General features: G+C 51.6%; 2 protein-coding genes across 2 annotated transcripts in view; both read left to right on the top strand.

Moving 5' to 3' along the window:
• The window catches only part of RPS23 (ribosomal protein S23), a 415,955-nt gene that overhangs the window by 207,967 nt on the left and 186,068 nt on the right, over positions 1 to 21,920 (top strand). The gene's annotated exons all lie outside the window — the stretch shown is intronic.
• ZBTB47 (zinc finger and BTB domain containing 47) overlaps positions 797 to 21,920 on the top strand; it is a 32,933-nt gene continuing 11,809 nt past the window's right edge. The window contains exons 1-2 of the mRNA XM_072154423.1: positions 797 to 1,039; positions 11,322 to 12,710. Of these exons, the coding sequence (XP_072010524.1) occupies positions 1,037 to 1,039; positions 11,322 to 12,710 (1,392 nt within the window). The 5' untranslated portion in view covers positions 797 to 1,036. The remainder of the gene's footprint in view (positions 1,040 to 11,321; positions 12,711 to 21,920) is intronic.

Here is a 21,920-nt window from a genome sequence, read left to right as displayed (position 1 = left end):
CCCCCCGCGTCCCCGCCTCCTCCTGTCACTCTTGCCCCCCTGTCCCCGCCTCCTCCTGTCACTCTTGCCCCCCTGTCCCCGCCTCCTCCTGTCACTCTTGCCCCCCTGTCCCCGCCTCCTCCTGTCACTTTTGCACCCCTGTCCCCGCCTCCTCCTGTCACTCTTGCCCCCCTTGTCCCCGCCTCCTCCTGTCACTCTTGCCCCCGTGTCCCCTCCTCCTCCTGTCACTCTTGCCCCCCCTTGTCCCCGCCTCCTCCTGTCACTCTTGCCCCCGTGTCCCCTCCTACTCCTGTCACTCTTGCCCCCCGTGTCCCCGCCTCCTCCTGTCACTCTTGCGCCGTGTCCCCGCCTCCTCCTGTCACTCTTGCCCCCCGCGTCCCCGCCTCCTCCTGTCACTCTTGCCCCCCTGTCCCCGCCTCCTCCTGTCACTCTTGCCCCCCTGTCCCCGCCTCCTCCTGTCACTCTTGCCCCCCTGTCCCCGCCTCCTCCTGTCACTTTTGCACCCCTGTCCCCGCCTCCTCCTGTCACTCTTGCCCCCCTTGTCCCCGCCTCCTCCTGTCACTCTTGCCCCCGTGTCCCCTCCTCCTCCTGTCACTCTTGCCCCCCCTTGTCCCCGCCTCCTCCTGTCACTCTTGCCCCCGTGTCCCCTCCTCCTCCTGTCACTCTTGCCCCCCGTGTCCCCGCCTCCTCCTGTCACTCTTGCCCTCGTGTCCCCTCCTCCTCCTGTCACTCTTGCCCCCCGTGTCCCCGCCTCCCGTCCTGCCCCTCCCCCTTACATTGTCTCTTTAAAGCACAGGGGAGGGGCGGGGGTGTCCGGGGCTCCTGGTCACGTGATCGCGTGCGGCCAATGGCGCGCGGGCCCCGGGCAGCTCCCCCACAGCAGAGCCGGGAATGTAACATGGCGGAGGATGCAGAGCGGCGGCGGCGGAGCATGTAGGACAATAAGAGGCCGGAGCAGCAGAGCGGGGGGGCGGCACACGGAGCCCCCCGAGCAGCGGACACCTTCCTCCCCGGTGCGCGGCCTCCACACTGCAAAATGGTAGGTGAAGCCTCGGGAGAGCGCGGCCTGCACCGGGGACCGAGCCCCTGCCGCTCCGGTGTCAGCTGCTGCATGTCATCCCCGGGAGGACGCGCGTCATGTGTGCATATGGGGTGCAGGATTCAGGGGTGCACAGGAGGGTGTGCAGGATACAGGGGGGCACAGGAGGGGGTGCAGGATACAGGGGTGCACAGGAGGGGGTGCAGGATACAGGGGGCACAGGAGGGGGTGCAGGATACAGGGGGCACAGGAGGGGGTGCAGGATGTAGGGGGGCACAGGAGGGGGTGCAGGATGTAGGGGTGCACAGGAGGGTGTGCAGGATACAGGGGGCACAGGAGGGGGTGCAGGATACAGGGGGCACAGGAGGGGGTGCAGGATGCAGGGGGGCACAGGAGGGGGTGCAGGATGCAGGGGGGCACAGGAGGGGGTGCAGGATGCAGGGGGGCACAGGAGGGGGTGCAGGATGCAGGGGGGCACAGGAGGGGGTGCAGGATGCAGGGGGGCACAGGAGGGGGTGCAGGATGCAGGGGGGCACAGGAGGGGGTGCAGGATGCAGGGGGGCACAGGAGGGGGTGCAGGATGCAGGGGGGCACAGGAGGGGGTGCAGGATGCAGGGGGGCACAGGAGGGGGTGCAGGATGCAGGGGGGCACAGGAGGGGGTGCAGGATGCAGGGGGGCACAGGAGGGGGTGCAGGATGCAGGGGGGCACAGGAGGGGGTGCAGGATGCAGGGGGGCACAGGAGGGGGTGCAGGATGCAGGGGGGCACAGGAGGGGGTGCAGGATGCAGGGGGGCACAGGAGGGGGTGCAGGATGCAGGGGGGCACAGGAGGGGGTGCAGGATGCAGGGGGGCACAGGAGGGGGTGCAGGATGCAGGGGGGCACAGGAGGGGGTGCAGGATGCAGGGGGGCACAGGAGGGGGTGCAGGATGCAGGGGGGCACAGGAGGGGGTGCAGGATGCAGGGGGGCACAGGAGGGGGTGCAGGATGCAGGGGGGCACAGGAGGGGGTGCAGGATGCAGGGGGGCGCAGGATACTGGGGGTGCAGGATGCAGGGGGGCGCAGGATACTGGGGGTGCAGGATACTGGGGGGCGCAGGATACTGGGGGTGCAGGATACTGGGGGGCGCAGGAGGGGGTGCAGGATACTGGGGGGCACAGGAGGGGGTGCAGGATACTGGGGGGCACAGGAGGGGGTGCAGGATACTGGGGGGCACAGGAGGGGGTGCAGGATACTGGGGGGCACAGGAGGGGGTGCAGGATACTGGGGGGCACAGGAGGGGGTGCAGGATACTGGGGGGCACAGGAGGGGGTGCAGGATACTGGGGGGCACAGGAGGGGGTGCAGGATACTGGGGGGCACAGGAGGGGGTGCAGGATACTGGGGGGCGCAGGAGGGGGTGCAGGATACTGGGGGGGGTGCAGGATACTGGGGGGGGTGCAGGATACTGGGGGGGGTGCAGGATACAGGAGGGGGTGCAGGATACAGGAGGGGGTGCAGGATACAGTGCGGGATACAGGGGGACACAGGAGGGGGTACGGGATACAGGGGGACACAGGAGGGGGTGCGGGATACAGGGGGGTGCAGGATACAGGGGGGCTCAGGAGGGGGGGCGGGATACAGGGGGGCACAGGAGGGGGGGCGGGATACAGGGGGGCACAGGAGGGGGTGCAGGATACAGGAGGAGGGGGTGCAGGATACAGGAGGAGGGGGGAACAGGAGGGGGTGCAGGATGGAGGGGGGCACAGGAGGAGATGCAGGGGGGCACAGGAGGAGGTGCAGAATACAGGAGGGAACAGGGGGGTGCAGGGAGGGTCCAGGAGGGGGTGCAGAATACTGTAGGGTGCAGGGAGGGCCCAGGAGGGGGTGCAGAATACTTGGGGGTGCAGGATGGAGGGGGGCACAGGAGAGGCAGCAGGATGGAGGGGGGCACAGGAGAGGCAGCAGGATGGAGGGGGGCACAGGAGAGGCAGCGGGATGGAGGAGGGCACAGGAGCGGGGTGCAGGATGCAGGGAGGGCACAGGAGCGGGGTGCAGGATGCAGGGAGGGCACAGGAGGGGGGTTCAGGATGGAGGGGGGTGCAGAATACTGGGGGATGCAGGGATGGCACAGGATGGGGATTTGGAATACAGGATGGGCTCAGGAGGGGGTGCAGGATGCAGGGAGGGCACAGCAGGGGGTGCAAAATACAGGGGGTAGAATGGAGAGGGTGCAGGATACTGGGGCACAGGAGGGGTGGCAAAATACAGGTTGGAAGAGGAAGGGTACTACATACAGTGGGCGCACAGGAGGGGGAATGTAATACAGGGGGCACAGTAGGGCCTGTGACAGTCCTGTGTAGAATACTGCATACACAATGGGTTTGATGCTGGAGGGCAGTTACTGCTGGTATCTTTATTTGGGGGGAGGGGGGGGGTTGTCATTATGTTTGGTCACTTGTCCATTGAGATAAGTTGGGGCCCTCACTATCTGCACAGCTGTCACCTGCTGTGTATGTTCTGCACCTAGTTTTGGGGTGCTATGTGTGATGGCACCCGGTCACTAGGTGACACCTCTAGCTCCGGTCTTCTTCGGTCCATTCTGGGTTTAGCTTCTGGTTTGTGTGGAGGGCTGACGCTTGGTCCAGCAGGGCTCTGCGCCTGTGTCAGGTCCTGAACACTTTCCTCCATTGTTCCTTGTCCTCTGAATTATCTCTGATATTTTTGTACTTTTTTAAAAATTTTACATATGAAATGATCTTGTACTTTACTGTATCATCCGCTGCCGCTCCACGTTTCATGTTATTGACCTGTGTCCTAACAATATCGCACGTTCATCCTCGCTCTAGACTTGGGCGCTGTTCACATCGGTGTCAAGGTATTGCTACAAGTCATACAAAGCATCCATGTCTGCGGTCATAGCTCTGCCAGCCCACACAGGCATAAAGGGGTTAAGGTGACTCTAAGGATCTGGGAAACTTAAAGGGGATGTTCACCAGGGTGAGGGTCAGAGATAAAGGTTTCTAGTCAGTGATGGCAAGCAGAGCTCCTGAAGACTGAAGCAGTTGTGTAGCCAGTGCTTGGGATTCCTCCCGTTGATCTCTTTTCGGCTTGCAAAATATTTTTCATTATGGCCGCCAGCAAGTCCCAGCAACCTGATCTCAGAAACTTTGTGATCTGTTCCAAATTTCACATCCTTTTTCTCCCGCAGCTTCTCTGTGGACCTCCTGTGTCTCCATGGTAACAGACGACCAACAACCCTTCTGTAGTCTGGTCGCGCCTCCTTCGCTCTCCATGTTAACAATCGACTTAGGGGACGAAGTTGATGCAAATATATCGGCATGTACAAGGTTTGTTTGTTGTTACCATGGTCACCGCGGGAGCTACTGTAGTAAAACGAGAAGATAATTTTAATTAAAGCTTATTAGAAAGTATTTAATGCTGGAGGCAATGAGGCAATTGCTGTGTAGGTGGCACGGCCTGCTAAGTTGGCAGATGCAGTAATGTATGGATTCTATCAGCTGATGCCATTAGAGGTGAACTTACCTGTTATCTCCTTCCTGGCACTGCCACAACATGGTGCTGGTGATACTGGTCACAACTGGTGGGTCGCCTCAGACAGCGGTCAATGCGTTATTGGATCCCATAATCAGGGCCTCTACTCCAGTCACTTCCAGAGCTGCATACAACATCCATTACTTCTTATGTTTGTTATCCTTCCTTCTAAAGTCAACATAATGATAATGAGCCTAAAGTGCTATGTGGTGGCATTACCAGAACCCCTCTATGCTGTAGCTTCACATGCTGTTACACTTAGCAGCCATTTCACCCCATCAGTCTATATGAATTTATTAATGGGCATTTAAAACTGTTTCCTTTGCCACCATTTTAATTAGGATTCAATCAAGGATTTTTTTTTAGCTTTTCTTTTGCGTTGTATATGCCCGCAGCGGAAAAAAAAACCTTAATGTATCACAGATTGTTCATTGTGTTTTTAAAGAATATGTTCAATAAAGTTGATTTTTAAAAAAAATGCTGAATAGCAACCAATCAGATTTTGTGTATTATTATCCCAGTGCAGGTTACGTAATGTTAGCTGAACTCTGATTGGTTGCCATGGACGACACTGTTCCACGAGGCCTAGCATATGTCTAGATCCATAGAAGATGTATGTGATGGCAGCAATTTATCTTCAACCTTTCCCCTCGGCTTTTTATTGCTGTTTTTGACCCCAGGTCTTACGCCATTGAGGCATTGATGTCATTTTAAATGCCCAGTGACCCCATAGATTAGTATGTAGGAAATGATGTTCGGGTAGTCGGTGTTTAATGGATATTTCACAGTCCTGCTGATACTAACGCCATACACAGAGGTCTGATTACATATCTCTCCAGGGACAATACATAACACTGCCTGCAGAGAGCACAGAGCACAGCAGTGTGAGGTCTGATTACATATCTCTCCAGGGACAATACATAACACTGGCTGCAGAGAGCACAGAGCACAGCAGTGTGAGGTCTGATTACACATCTCTCCAGGGACAATACATAACACTGGCTGCAGAGAGCACAGAGCACAGCAGTGTGAGGTCTGATTACACATCTCTCCAGGGACAATACATAACACTGACTGTAGAGAGCACAGCAGTGTGAGGTCTGATTACACATCTCTCCAGGGACAATACATGACACTGGCTGCAGAGAGCACAGCAGTGTGAGGTCTGATTACACATCTCTCCAGGGACAATACATAACACTGGCTGCAGAGAGCACAGAGCACAGCAGTGTGAGGTAGGATTACACATCTCTCCAGGGACAATACATAACACTGGCTGCAGAGAGCACAGAGCACAGCAGTGTGAGGTCTGATTACACATCTCTCCAGGGACAATACATAACGCCGATTGCTGTCTGTACATTCACACCTGCTGACAGGTTCCCCTTAAACCTCTGCCCAGATGAAGTAAAGCTGCCGTGTGCTCCTGCTCCTTGTTGTTATACAGTAGGTCTGGTAGTGACTTTATGAAATTTGTGTTAGTGATTTTCTTCTGGTGTTATTAGGAATCTTCTCCGGTCTTGTCCTCACCCCTCGGTGCCCCCATCTATGATGGGTCCTGCATGTTATATAAACCAGGAGCAGTAATGCGGAATGACCCCTCGGTCAAGGACTTTGGCGAGGAATGTTTCTGATTGATTAAACTGCGCTGCAAATAAATGGGGATCTGGCTGCACCTCACTGCCCCCCTACCCTGTGCTCACGTCCTGCTGCCGCTTCTGCAGCGCCGGATCGTGTCCGGATCAAGGGCCTGATGGAGGTGGCATCCCTACGGACAAGGTGTCCCTGCCTCTGTCCTGACCTAAGAATTATTGTGTAACCATACCATATCTCAAGTGCCCAGGGGGTATGTCCACTCCTCACACTGCTGTGCTCTGTGCTCTTTGCTGCCAGTGTTATGTATTGTCCCTGGAGAGATGTGTAATCCGACCTCACACTGCTGTGCTCTGTGCTCTCTGCAGCCAGTGTTATGTATTGTCCCTGGGGAGATGTGTAATCAGACCTCACACTGCTGAGCTCTGTGCTCTCTGCAGCCAGTGTTATGTATTGTCCCTGGAGAGATGTGTAATCAGACCTCACACTGCTGTGCTCTGTGCTCTCTGCAGCCAGTGTTATGTATTGTCCCTGGAGAGATGTGTAATCAGACCTCACACTGCTGTGCTCTGTGCTCTCTGCAGTCAGTGTTATGTACTGTCCCTGGAGAGATGTGTAATCAGACCTCACACTGCTGTGCTCTGTGCTCTCTGCAGCCAGTGTTATGTATTGTCCCTGGAGAGATGTGTAGTCTGACATCACACTGCTGTGCTCTGTGCTCTCTGCAGCCAGTGTTATGTACTGTCCCTGGAGAGATGTGTAATCAGACCTCACACTGCTGTGCTCTGTGCTCTCTGCAGCCAGTGTTATGTATTGTCCCTGGAGAGATGTGTAGTCTGACATCACACTGCTGTGCTCTGTGCTCTCTGCAGCCAGTGTTATGTATTGTCCCTGGAGAGATGTGTAGTCTGACATCACACTGCTGAGCTCTGTGCTCTCTGCAGCCAGTGTTATGTACTGTCCCTGGAGAGATGTGTAATCAGACCTTTGTGTATGTTGTTAGTAGCAGCAGAACTGTGATATATGAATTTATATTCCAGCATTGAAGCTTTTGAGTAAGTTTCCTCAACTGTGCTCCATGTTCTCGGAGTTACTGCACAGCTCAACCCTTCCGATTTATATGAATATTGTACTCTTCACCTGGAACCCCTTCAACCAAAACTCCCATGCTGATTTTAATCAGAGGTGAGGTGAGAGGCTGTGCAGCACAGCAGTGTGAGGAAACTCCCTTAGTGCACTTGGAAAAGCTACAATCCTGGAATCTAATATTCCACAGTCCTGCTGCTACTAATAACATACACAAAGGACTGATGACACATCTCACCAGGGACATCGCCTAACGCTGGCTGCAGTGTCCCTTAACAAGATTATGACTTTGCTTTCTTGTCCTGCTCACACAGCTGGGGGTTTGTTACACTTGGCTTGGTGCAGATTATCCTCAGCAGTGAAGTATATCTATTCTGGCTGAACCAAAAGGTTATCGTCTTACTACTACACTGAGGATCAGAGTTTATCGGGCCCTCAGCTGTGAACACGACTTGTTTAGCAGAAGTTTATAAAATCCAACATGTAGGAATCGGTGTTCTTCAGGTACAGCAAGCAGAGATCCTAATGATTTTAAACAGTGACTGCACCAGCAGAATAGTGAGTGCAGCTCTGGAGTATAATACAGGATGTACCTCAGGATCAGTACAGGATAAGTAATGTCATGTATGTACACAGTGACTGCACCAGCAGCAGAATAGTGAGTGCAGCTCTGGGGTATAATACAGGATGTACCTCAGGATCAGTACAGGATAAGTAATGTCATGTATGTACACAGTGACTGCACCAGCAGCAGAATAGTGAGTGCAGCTCTGGGGTATAATACAGGATGTACCTCGGGATCAGTACAGGATAAGTAATGTCATGTATGTACACAGTGACTGCACCAACAGCAGAATAGTGAGTGCAGCTCTGGAGTATAATACAGGATGTAACTCAGGATCAGTACAGGATAAGTAATGTCATGTATGTACACAGTGACTGCACCAGCAGCAGAATAGTGAGTGCAGCTCTGGGGTATAATACAGAATGTAACTCAGGATCAGTACAGGATAAGTAATGTCATGTATGTACACAGTGTCTGCACCAGCAGCAGAATAGTGAGTGCAGCTCTGGGGTATAATACAGGATGTAACTCAGGATCAGTACAGGATAAGTAATGTCATGTATGTACACAGTGACTGCACCAGCAGCAGAATAGTGAGTGCAGCTCTGGGGTATAATACAGGATGTAACTCAGGATCAGTACAGGATAAGTAATGTCATGTATGTACACAGTGACTGCACCAGCAGCAGAATAGTGAGTGCAGCTCTGGGGTATAATACAGGATGTAACTCAGGATCAGTACAGGATAAGTAATGTCATGTATGTACACAGTGACTGCACCAGCAGCAGAATAGTGAGTGCAGCTCTGGGGTATTTCTGAAGCCTCTTTTAGGGTCTCTCCCAGTACTTCCTGTCCTTTAGTTCACCAGACTTCTGTATCGGGTGTTTTCTTTGCTGACTTTTACTTTGTTGTATTTTTTGGGATCTGCTTCAAGTGCAGAATTATATTGTGCAGTGTTCCCGGAGCAGTCGCTCCCTCCCTGGTCTTCTCTATGAACTGCTGTCCTCTAGTGTAACTTTTGATGAATGCTCTCCTCTTACACTGGTGACCCGATGACCGAGGCGTCTAATTAGAGCGGTGCTGGGAGATGGAGTGCTGGAGGACGGAGGGGGAGCTTTGTTCTCTGCGGTAATAAAAGCAAATGGCTTGTTTAATAGCAAAATGAAATCTGTGAACTGTGTGTGATGAGCGCGCTCTAAATCAGACGACTAATAAAGCAGACGCCTACAGAGGGATATGTAAGGAAGCCACGAGGGGAGGGACACGGAAAGTTTTATTTTATTAGGGATATTTATAGGGTTAAATAGTAAAATGGTTCTGATTCATATTTGTTTTAATTCATTCCTCTGTACTCCCCACATGGTACACATGTCCTAGCATTGTAGTATAATAAAACAGAATTATACATACACATCCTGTATTATACTCCAGAGCTGCACTCACTATGCTGCTGCTGGTGCAGTCACTGTGTACATACATGACATTACTTATCCTGTACTGATCCTGAGTTACATCCTGTATTATACTCCAGAGCTGCACTCACTATGCTGCTGCTGGTGCAGTCACTGTGTACATACATGACATTACTTATCCTGTACTGATCCTGAGTTACATCCTGTATTATACTCCAGAGCTGCACTCACTATGCTGCTGCTGGTGCAGTCACTGTGTACATACATGACATTACTTATCCTGTACTGATCCTGAGTTACCTCCTGTATTATACCCCAGAGCTGCACTCACTATTCTGCTGCTGGTGCAGTCACTGTGTACATACATGACATTACTTATCCTGTACTGATCCTGAGTTACATCCTGTATTATACCCCAGAGCTGCACTCACTATTCTGCTGCTGGTGCAGTCGCTGTGTACATACATGACATTACTTATCCTGTACTGATCCTGAGTTACCTCCTGTATTATACCCCAGAGCTGCACTCACTATTCTGCTGCTGGTGCAGTCACTGTGTACATACATGACATTACTTATCCTGTACTGATCCTGAGTTACATCCTGTATTATACCCCAGAGCTGCACTCACTATTCTGCTGCTGGTGCAGTCACTGTGTACATACATGACATTACTTATCCTGTACTGATCCTGAGTTACATCCTGTATCATACTCCAGAGCTGCACTCACTATTCTGCTGCTGGTGCAGTCACTGTGTACATACATGACATTACTTATCCTGTACTGATCCTGAGTTACATCCTGTATTATACTCCAGAGCTGCACTCACTATTCTGCTGCTGGTGCAGTCACTGTACATACATGACATTACTTATCCTGTACTGATCCTGAGTTACATCCTGTATTATATCCCAGAGCTGCACTCACTATTCTGCTGCTGGTGCAGTCACTGTACATACATGACATTACTTATCCTGTACTGATCCTGAGTTACATCCTGTATCATACTCCAGAGCTGCACTCACTATTCTGCTGCTGGTGCAGTCACTGTGTACATACATGACATTACTTATCCTGTACTGATCCTGAGTTACATCCTGTATTATACTCCAGAGCTGCACTCACTATTCTGCTGCTGGTGCAGTCACTGTGTACATACATGACATTACTTATCCTGTACTGATCCTGAGTTACATCCTGTATTATACACCAGAGCTGCACTCACTATTCTGCTGCTGGTGCAGTCACTGTGTACATACATGACATGACATTACTTATCCTGTACTGATCCGGAGTTGCTCACTATTCTGCTGGTGGAGTTATCTTGTGTCTATGACCTGGTGCTCAGTGCCGTGCAGGACCTCTTCCTTGCTTCTCCTCTGCTCTTGGGCTGGAGATGGGATGAGCTGATAATTCCCGGGCTACATGGAGGTCATCCTCTGGTTAGGATAACAAGGCTCTGTGGGTGTCAGGCCTGACTCCCTGCATTAAGTGTCTGTATCCCGGGACTGAACATCTGCCTGACTTTGTTGTGAGAAGCCAAGTCGCTGTTCTGTGAGATCCTGGTGATCACACATGTATCTGCAGATGAAGGCCTCATCCCTGGGATACACAACCTGAGCCGCACAAGTTGTAACCATGTGCCGGGTGACTTGTGATGAAGCTTATTGCATGTTCGTCCTCCCGGGTGCTTTGTCTTGTGATTTACAGATGAGATTTTTTTTTATCAATGAATTACAAAGACGGCGAAGCTGAGAATTGCAGAATCTAGTGTCTGCTCTAAAGAGATCCCGTCCCTAAGTCACGGTGGGACAATGACGCATGTACATTTCTCTACAGGTGTGGTGCTGTTTTTGGATGAAAGCGGCCATGTTTTTCCACCTACATACAACCCCTTTAAGGGTGTTTTAAAGTGCTGGGTATTTTCCCTGCTTCATGATTGTGGTCTCTCTACCCTACCACTGGACCAGTTGTGAACATCCCCTTTAAGTTTCTACTTTTTAGTAGCGACGTTTAGAACCTATTTTAACTACCTGGTGTGGTTTTTTGTCACCTCTATTGATTTGTCCTTTCTCTCTCTTCTTTCCGCAGTTGATAGTTGAGAAGACGACGGACTACCCCTCCACGGAGTACTCTCTAGTGGAAGATGTGGCCCTGCACTTCACCTGCTTAATGGACAGACTCAACGAGCAGCGCCTATTCCAACCGGACCTCTGCGATGTGGATATTGTGCTGGTCCAGCAGAAGAGCACCTTCCCCGCTCACAAGGGCGTCCTCGCCGCCTACAGCCAATTCTTCCATTCGCTCTTCACCCAAAACAAGCAGCTCCAACGGGTGGAACTTTCCCTGGAAGCCTTGACCTCCCGAGGTTTCCAGCAGATCCTCAACTTCATCTACACCTCCAAGCTATTAGTCAACGGCTGCAACGTCCAGGATGTGCTGAACGCAGCGGCCGTCTTACAGATGAATGAAATCGTAACGTCGTGTCAGGAGCTGATTCACAGCCGCTCGCTGAACCTGTCCATGGCCAATGATATCCTGGACACGGAGGACAATAGGAATGAGAGCAGCGGCGTCATGCAGCCTCAGTTCTATAGGGAGATAAAACAAGAGGTGGACGCACCTCCCACCAAAATCTATGCCCGGGAAGGAAACGATCCCTACTCCGTCCGAGTAGAGGACAATGTGACTAAAGGACACATGCCCAACGACACGTCGCCCAAGCAGTATTTCAAAGACGAGGAGAGGAGCACGGCCCGCATCTGTAAAATCGAAGGGGCCGACTCGGAAGAGGACATGGAGAACCAAGAGTCCTATAACCGGGAGCAGATCATCGTAGAGGTCAACCTAAATAACCAGACACTAAATGTTTCTAAAGGGACTGAGGGGAAAGGGGGCGCGACCGAGTCGGTGACTCTTCTAGACCGATCCGACGGGGATGATCGGGGGTCGGAAGAAGATGGAGACGACGAGAACGAGGAAGAAGAAGGCGGCCTGGAAGAAGAGGAGGACTTCCTTGACATGTTGGAGGATGAAGATGATGACATCTTGCCAAGTGAAGAGGAGGATATGGGAGAACCCCAGGAGGAGGAAGAGGAAGAAGAAGAGGAGGAGGAGGAGGAAGAAAAGGACAATGATGATTTAGCAGAGACGGCCAAAGATGAAAACTCCCCGGAAGATGGGAGCAAATCGCCAAGCGGTAACGAATCCGCCAACCTGAGGAAAGAGGCGAAAGGGGCAGGTGGTGCCAGGCGCAAGAAAAAAGGACAAGACGCTTTGGGGCAAAAGGCCAAATTTGACGAGAAGCAGCACTTCCCGTGTAAGAAATGCCCTCGAGTATTTAATAATAGGTGGTACCTGGAGAAGCACATGAACGTCACCCACAGCCGCATGAGGATCTGTGATAAATGTGGCAAGAGGTTCCTCTTGGAGAGCGAGCTGATGCTTCACCACCAGACAGACTGTGAAAAGAATATACAAGTAAGTCCCGCGCTCCGCTCTGGGCCAAACATCATGCTTTAGGTCAGGTATGAAATCACACAGGTGCAAGGTAAGGTGGTAGCATTATACCTGTTGTGCCGACATTGTACAAGATCTGTCCAACCTGAGCATCCATGATGTAAAAGCACTCAGCCAGCATTGGGCATTGTCCCTGGAGAGATGTGTAGTCAGACCTTTGTGTATGTAGTTAGTAGCAGCAGGACTGTGATATAGATTTCTATTCCAGGATTGTAGCTTCTGTAAGTGCACTGGGGACGTGTCCTCACACTGCTGTGCTCTGTGCTTTCTGCAGCCAGTGTTCTGTATTATCCCTGGAGAGAAGAGTAATGAGACATTTGTGTATTTTGTTAGTAGCAGCAGCACTGTGATAAATATTCCAGCTTTTGGAGTCATGTCCACACACTGCTTTGCTCTTGGCTCTGTGCATGAAGCTCCTCCCCCTTTGCTTTGAATAAAAGTTGTAGCTTGGTTGTGGTTGATTATTAGAGCAGTCACTCGTAGGGAAGAAGCTGTGGAGCAGCAATATTTGTCACAGTTCTGCTGTTACTAACAATATACACAAAGGTCTGATTACTCATCTCTCCAGGGACAATACCTAATACTCTGTCTGTACGGAGCACAGCAGTGGACACCCCTCCTTCCCTGCCCCCTATTGCTCTTGAAGAAGTTTAGATCCAGAAATATGTATCCATTTTTTTTGTATTCCGTGAGAACTTGATTTTATGAAAGTAAGCAGTGCCGAAGCCTCTATAGACCCGGGGGTCACATGATCACCCAGTGTGATCCAGTGCAATGTAGTAACTACAGGCAGCAGTGCCGAAGCCTCTATAGACCCGGGGGTCACATGATCACCCAGTGTGATCCAGTGCAATGTAGTAACTACAGGCAGCAGTGCTGAAGCCTCTATAGACCCCGGGGTCACATGATCACCCAGTGTGATCCAGTGCAATGTAGTAACTACAGGCAGCAGTGCTGAAGCCTCTATAGACCCGGGGTCACATGATCACCCAGTGTGATCCAGTGCAATGTAGTAACTACAGGCAGCAGTGCCGAAGCCTCTATAGACCCGGGGGTCACATGATCACCCAGTGTGATCCAGTGCAATGTAACTACAGGCAGCAGTGCCGAAGCCTCTATAGACCCGGGGGTCACATGATCACCCAGTGTGATCCAGTGCAATGTAGTAACTACAGGCAGCAGTGCTGAAGCCTCTATAGACCCCGGGGTCACATGATCACCCAGTGTGATCCAGTGCAATGTAGTAACTACAGGCAGCAGTGCTGAAGCCTCTATAGACCCCGGGGGTCACATGATCACCCAGTGTGATCCAGTGCAATGTAGTAACTACAGGCAGCAGTGCCGAAGCCTCTATAGACCCCGGGGGTCACATGATCACCCAGTGTGATCCAGTGCAATGTAGTAACTACAGGCAGCAGTGCCGAAGCCTCTATAGACCCCGGGGGTCACATGATCACCCAGTGTGATCCAGTGCAATGTAGTAACTACAGGCAGCAGTGCCGAAGCCTCTATAGACCCGGGGGGTCACATGATCACCCAGTGTGATCCAGTGCAATGTAGTAACTACAGGCAGCAGTGCCGAAGCCTCTATAGACCCGGGGGTCACATGATCACCCAGTGTGATCCAGTGCAATGTAGTAACTACAGGCAGCAGTGCTGAAGCCTCTATAGACCCGGGGATCACATGATCACCCAGTGTGATCCAGTGCAATGTAGTAACTACAGGCAGCAGTGCTGAAGCCTCTATAGACCCGGGGTCACATGATCACCCAGTGTGATCCAGTGCAATGTAGTAACTACAGGCAGCAGTGCTGAAGCCTCTATAGACCCGGGGATCACATGATCACCCAGTGTGATCCAGTGCAATGTAGTAACTACAGGCAGCAGTGCTGAAGCCTCTATAGACCCCGGGGGTCACATGATCACCCAGTGTGATCCAGTGGTAGTAACTAGAAGCAGCAGTGCTGAAGCCTCTATAGCCCCCGGGGGTCACATGATCACCCAGTGTGATCCAGTGCAATGTAGTAACTACAGGCAGCAGTGCCGAAGCCTCTATAGACCCGGGGTCACATGATCACCCAGTGTGATCCAGTGCAATGTAGTAACTACAGGCAGCAGTGCCGAAGCCTCTATAGACCCGGGGGGTCACATGATCACCCAGTGTGATCCAGTGCAATGTAGTAACTACAGGCAGCAGTGCCGAAGCCTCTATAGACCCCGGGGGTCACATGATCACCCAGTGTGATCCAGTGCAATGTAGTAACTACAGGCAGCAGTGCTGAAGCCTCTATAGACCCCGGGGGTCACATGATCACCCAGTGTGATCCAGTGGTAGTAACTAGAAGCAGCAGTGCTGAAGCCTCTATAGCCCCCGGGGGTCACATGATCACCCAGTGTGATCCAGTGCAATGTAGTAACTACAGGCAGCAGTGCTGAAGCCTCTATAGACCCGGGGATCACATGATCACCCAGTGTGATCCAGTGCAATGTAGTAACTACAGGCAGCAGTGCCGAAGCCTCTATAGACCCCGGGGGTCACATGATCACCCAGTGTGATCCAGTGCAATGTAGTAACTACAGGCAGCAGTGCCGAAGCCTCTATAGACCCGGGGGGTCACATGATCACCCAGTGTGATCCAGTGCAATGTAGTAACTACAGGCAGCAGTGCCGAAGCCTCTATAGACCCCGGGGGTCACATGATCACCCAGTGTGATCCAGTGCAATGTAGTAACTACAGGCAGCAGTGCCGAAGCCTCTATAGACCCGGGGGTCACATGATCACCCAGTGTGATCCAGTGCAATGTAGTAACTACAGGCAGCAGTGCTGAAGCCTCTATAGACCCGGGGGTCACATGATCACCCAGTGTGATCCAGTGCAATGTAGTAACTACAGGCAGCAGTGCCGAAGCCTCTATAGACCCGGGGGTCACATGATCACCCAGTGTGATCCAGTGCAATGTAGTAACTACAGGCAGCAGTGCTGAAGCCTCTATAGACCCGGGGATCACATGATCACCCAGTGTGATCCAGTGCAATGTAGTAACTACAGGCAGCAGTGCTGAAGCCTCTATAGACCCGGGGTCACATGATCACCCAGTGTGATCCAGTGCAATGTAGTAACTACAGGCAGCAGTGCCGAAGCCTCTATAGACCCGGGGGTCACATGATCACCCAGTGTGATCCAGTGCAATGTAGTAACTACAGGCAGCAGTGCTGAAGCCTCTATAGACCCGGGGATCACATGATCACCCAGTGTGATCCAGTGCAATGTAGTAACTACAGGCAGCAGTGCTGAAGCCTCTATAGACCCGGGGTCACATGATCACCCAGTGTGATCCAGTGCAATGTAGTAACTACAGGCAGCAGTGCTGAAGCCTCTATAGACCCGGGGATCACATGATCACCCAGTGTGATCCAGTGCAATGTAGTAACTACAGGCAGCAGTGCTGAAGCCTCTATAGACCCCGGGGGTCACATGATCACCCAGTGTGATCCAGTGGTAGTAACTAGAAGCAGCAGTGCCGAAGCCTCTATAGACCCGGGGTCACATGATCACCCAGTGTGATCCAGCGCAATGTAGTAACTACAGGCAGCAGTGCTGAAGCCTCTATAGACCCGGGGGTCACATGATCACCCAGTGTGATCCAGTGCAATGTAGTAACTACAGGCAGCAGTGCCGAAGCCTCTATAGACCCGGGGGGTCACATGATCACCCAGTGTGATCCAGTGCAATGTAGTAACTACAGGCAGCAGTGCTGAAGCCTCTATAGACCCCGGGGGTCACATGGTCACCCAGTGTGATCCAGTGCAATGTAGTAACTACAGGCAGCAGTGCCGAAGCCTCTATAGACCCCGGGGGTCACATGATCACCCAGTGTGATCCAGTGCAATGTAGTAACTACAGGCAGCAGTGCCGAAGCCTCTATAGACCCGGGGGGTCACATGATCACCCAGTGTGATCCAGTGCAATGTAGTAACTACAGGCAGCAGTGCTGAAGCCTCTATAGACCCCGGGGGTCACATGATCACCCAGTGTGATCCAGTGGTAGTAACTAGAAGCAGCAGTGCTGAAGCCTCTATTGCCCCCGGGGGTCACATGATCACCCAGTGTGATCCAGTGCAATGTAGTAACTACAGGCAGCAGTGCCGAAGCCTCTATAGCCCCCGGGGGTCACATGATCACCCAGTGTGATCCAGTGCAATGTAGTAACTACAGGCAGCAGTGCCGAAGCCTCTATAGACCCCGGGGGTCACATGATCACCCAGTGTGATCCAGTGCAATGTAGTAACTACAGGCAGCAGTGCCGAAGCCTCTATAGACCCCGGGGGTCACATGATCACCCAGTGTGATCCAGTGCAATGTAGTAACTACAGGCAGCAGTGCCGAAGCCTCTATAGACCCCGGGGGTCACATGATCACCCAGTGTGATCCAGTGCAATGTAGTAACTACAGGCAGCAGTGCCGAAGCCTCTATAGACCCCGGGGGTCACATGATCACCCAGTGTGATCCAGTGCAATGTAGTAACTACAGGCAGCAGTGCTGAAGCCTCTATAGACCCGGGGGTCACATGATCACCCAGTGTGATCCAGTGCAATGTAGTAACTACAGGCAGCAGTGCCGAAGCCTCTATAGACCCGGGGGGTCACATGATCACCCAGTGTGATCCAGTGCAATGTAGTAACTACAGGCAGCAGTGCTGAAGCCTCTATAGACCCGGGGATCACATGATCACCCAGTGTGATCCAGTGCAATGTAGTAACTACAGGCAGCAGTGCCGAAGCCTCTATAGACCCCGGGGGTCACATGATCACCCAGTGTGATCCAGTGCAATGTAGTAACTACAGGCAGCAGTGCCGAAGCCTCTATAGACCCGGGGGGTCACATGATCACCCAGTGTGATCCAGTGCAATGTAGTAACTACAGGCAGCAGTGCCGAAGCCTCTATAGACCCCGGGGGTCACATGATCACCCAGTGTGATCCAGTGCAATGTAGTAACTACAGGCAGCAGTGCCGAAGCCTCTATAGACCCGGGGATCACATGATCACCCAGTGTGATCCAGTGCAATGTAGTAACTACAGGCAGCAGTGCCGAAGCCTCTATAGACCCCGGGGGTCACATGATCACCCAGTGTGATCCAGTGCAATGTAGTAAATACAGGCAGCAGTGCTGAAGCCTCTATAGACCCCGGGGTCACATGATCACCCAGTGTGATCCAGTGCAATGTAGTAACTACAGGCAGCAGTGCCGAAGCCTCTATAGACCCGGGGGGTCACATGATCACCCAGTGTGATCCAGTGCAATGTAGTAACTACAGGCAGCAGTGCCGAAGCCTCTATAGACCCCGGGGGTCACATGATCACCCAGTGTGATCCAGTGCAATGTAGTAACTACAGGCAGCAGTGCCGAAGCCTCTATAGACCCGGGGGTCACATGATCACCCAGTGTGATCCAGTGCAATGTAGTAACTACAGGCAGCAGTGCCGAAGCCTCTATAGACCCCGGGGGTCACATGATCACCCAGTGTGATCCAGTGCAATGTAGTAACTACAGGCAGCAGTGCCGAAGCCTCTATAGACCCCGGGGGTCACATGATCACCCAGTGTGATCCAGTGCAATGTAGTAACTACAGGCAGCAGTGCCGAAGCCTCTATAGACCCCGGGGGTCACATGATCACCCAGTGTGATCCAGTGGTAGTAACTAGAAGCAGCAGTGCCGAACAAGTTAACCAGAGCTGCTGGGTCTCCTCAGAACCAGTACCAATCTGATCAAGATATTTCCTTGCTTATTTGGGTCTGTTGTCGATGCACCAGTTACACTGGACAACCTGTATAAATAAATAAAAACCTATGAAAATGTTCTCCGGGAGACTCTTATTGCCTCACTGGGGAGTAAAAAAATTCTTTTTAATTTCTGCAGAGAGAACAGAGCACATCAGTGTGCGGACACGCTCCCAATGATCTTAGAAAAGCTACAATCCTGGAATATGAACCAATATATTACAGTCCTGCTGCTACTAACAACAGACAAAAAAAAGGTCTGATTACACATCTCTGCAGGGACACTACCTAACACTGCCTGCAGAGAGAGCACAGCAGTGTTAGGACTTGCTCTCAGTCCATGTCTGACTGTATGGGGGTCATTTACTAAGGGCCCGATTCGCGTTTTCCCGACGTGTTACCCGAATATTTCCGATTTGCGCCGATTTCCCCTAAATTGCCCCGGGATTTTGGCGCATCGGCGCTGGCATGCACGTGACGGAAATCGGGGTTGTGGCCGAACGAAAACCCAATGGATTCGGAAAAACCGGCGCATTTGAAAAAAAAAAATCTGTTGCGGAGCTTGCACTTACCTTCACTCAGCCCGGCTCGGTGAACTCCAGGGCGTTCCGGGGAACTTCAGCCCAGCAGCGCAACCTGGTGGACGTCGGAGGAACTGCCTTAATGATTCGCGGCCGGACCCGAATCCACCGCAGAGAACGCGCCGCTGGATCGCGAATGGACCGGGTAAGTAAATCTGCCCCTATATGTTCAGCTCGTTGTCTGGGCATTCCGTCCTCTGGCAAGTCGCGTTCTCCAGGCTGCGATTCCTTCAAGGACATGTAGGGGGCGCCGCGTACAGATGACTTTCTGCTGCGGGTCACAATCTGCTGTCCGGCTCGCTGCCTCATTGAGCAGCATCATCCTGCGTGTAGGAAGCGCTAATGTCCCATGAAACGTCCTCGTACACCCATCTGCTTCCATATGGCTCCCGGTGATCAGGCCTGGAGCACGGAACACAAAATCTGGGGCCCAGACACATCTATTATTTTAATTTTTACATTTTTTATAAATATATATTTTTGTCTTTTATACCAAATATAACAAATACACAGACCAAAATAAATGATACAATGCTAATTGTAGATTTGTTTTATTCCGTTGTTAGTTTGTTGTCCTGTTCTTATTAGATTTGGGGTCTGCGGTCTGCTCATCGGGCATAAATTTATCACCCCACACAAATTTGAGACCTCGTAACAACTTGCCATTTTTTTTTGGACTAGAAGATGTACTGATCATAAAAAAAAAAAAAAAAAGGAAAAATGACACCCACTAAAAATTCCTTGTTGGTCACACACATACACAGCTCTGCTTCATCTGTTTACTCGCACACAGCTCTGCTGCCTGCATACTCTCACACACCACAGCTCTGCTGCCTGCATACTCTCACACACCACAGCTCTGCTGCCTGCATACTCTCACACGCACACCACAGCTCTGCTGCCTGCATACTCTCACACGCACACCACAGCTCTGCTGCCTGCATACTCTCACACGCACACCACAGCTCTGCTGCCTGCATACTCTCACACGCACACCACAGCTCTGCTGCCTGCATACTCTCACACGCACACCACAGCTCTGCTGCCTGCATACTCTCACACGCACACCACAGCTCTGCTGCCTGCATACTCTCACACGCACACCACAGCTCTGCTGCCTGCATACTCTCACACGCACACCACAGCTCTGCTGCCTGCATACTCTCACACGCACACCACAGCTCTGCTGCGTGCATACTCTCACACGCACACCACAGCTCTGTTGCCTGCATACTCTCACAGCAGCAGGGAAGGTTTTAAGGACCTCTTAATGATACAGGAAGCACATAATCAGTCGCCTGCTTCTGACCGCGCTCTAGGTCCTTGTCCCTCTCTTACTCTGCTCAGAGATCTGGTGATCCCCTAATCTCCAGGACTGGGTCAGGGGGGACTGGCACTGCTGGATCCTCCGGACCTTCTGACTATAAGGCAATATTTAGGAAGATTCTTGCGTATTATAGTTCAAAAGATATGGATTGCCCTTTCACCTACTGTATGTTCCCATGATGCCAAATTTCACCTGCACCCCTTCTCCTCTCATCCATGACAACTCCTTTTACATTGTGACATGTGACCCTGTGTCTCCTCCATACAGAGCGAGTGTCTGCTGTCCTGTATAACACTGCCCCCTCCTGGAGAAGACCAAGTGTTTTCTAGCAATATACTGTGTATTGTATGAGCAATCAGGTCCCCTTGGGCGCCTAACCAAAAAAAAATAATTAAATGGCCCCTCCCTTCCCTAGAATGTACGTAATAATAAACTTGTTCGCTATCTGAGGGTCGAACCACTGAGACTCCCAAGAGTCAGATAAAATAATCTGGTGACATTGGACTACTACCCCCCTCGGGTTGGGGACGAAATGTCCTTTCTAGAATTTTCTCATTCATGCTAAATCTCAGGCATTTACCTATAAAAGAAAATCTCCAAAGACCCGTGAAAATGGGCAGAGAAGAGTCATATTTTACCTGAGATGATGAGATGAGTCATGTTTGGAGGCTGCAGGGAAACTGTCAATTCAGACTCCTCTATTTGGTTCTGTAGCACCTAAAAACATGCTCCTGGTGTCGTATTAAAGATGAGAATCTCTTGTGATTTCTGGGAGTTACAGGACTGGAGATGGAGAAAGTAAATTGGGTCTTTATCTGCACTGGGGCTTCCCAACAAGTCTGTAATGTATCTCCTGTATCATACTAATAACATTCAGATACTAAGTTTGGAAGGTGACCCCTGAACGTTTTTTCAGAACTACCACCCCCATCATCCCTGACAGCAAGATAATTATGAATGTTCTGCCATGAGTGCTCTGTGCTCTCTGCAGCCAGTGTTATGTATTGTCCCTGGAGAGATGTGTAATCAGACCTCACACTGCTGTGCTCTGTGCTCTCTGCAGCCAGTGTTATGTACTGAGGTATGATTACACATCTCTCCAGGGACAATACATAACACTGGCTGCAGAGAGCACAGAGCACAGCAGTGTGAGGTCTGATTACACATCTCTCCAGGGACAATACATAACACTGGCTGCAGATAGAACAGAGCACAGCAGTGTGAGGTCTGATTACACAACTCTCCAGGGACAATACATAACACTGGCTGCAGGGAGCACAGCAGTGTGAGGTCTGATTACACATCTCTCCAGGGACAATACATAACACTGGCTGCAGAGAGCACAGAGCACAGCAGTGTGAGGTCTGATTACACATCTCTCCAGGGACAATACATAACACTGGCTGCAGAGAGCACAGAGCACAGCAGTGTGAGGTCTGATTACACATCTCTCCAGGGACAATACATAACACTGGCTGCA

This window comes from Engystomops pustulosus, chromosome 5 (assembly GCF_040894005.1).
Source record: "Engystomops pustulosus chromosome 5, aEngPut4.maternal, whole genome shotgun sequence".
Taxonomy (NCBI): Eukaryota; Metazoa; Chordata; class Amphibia; order Anura; family Leptodactylidae; genus Engystomops; species Engystomops pustulosus.
This window is presented reverse-complemented; position numbering and strand designations above follow the sequence as displayed.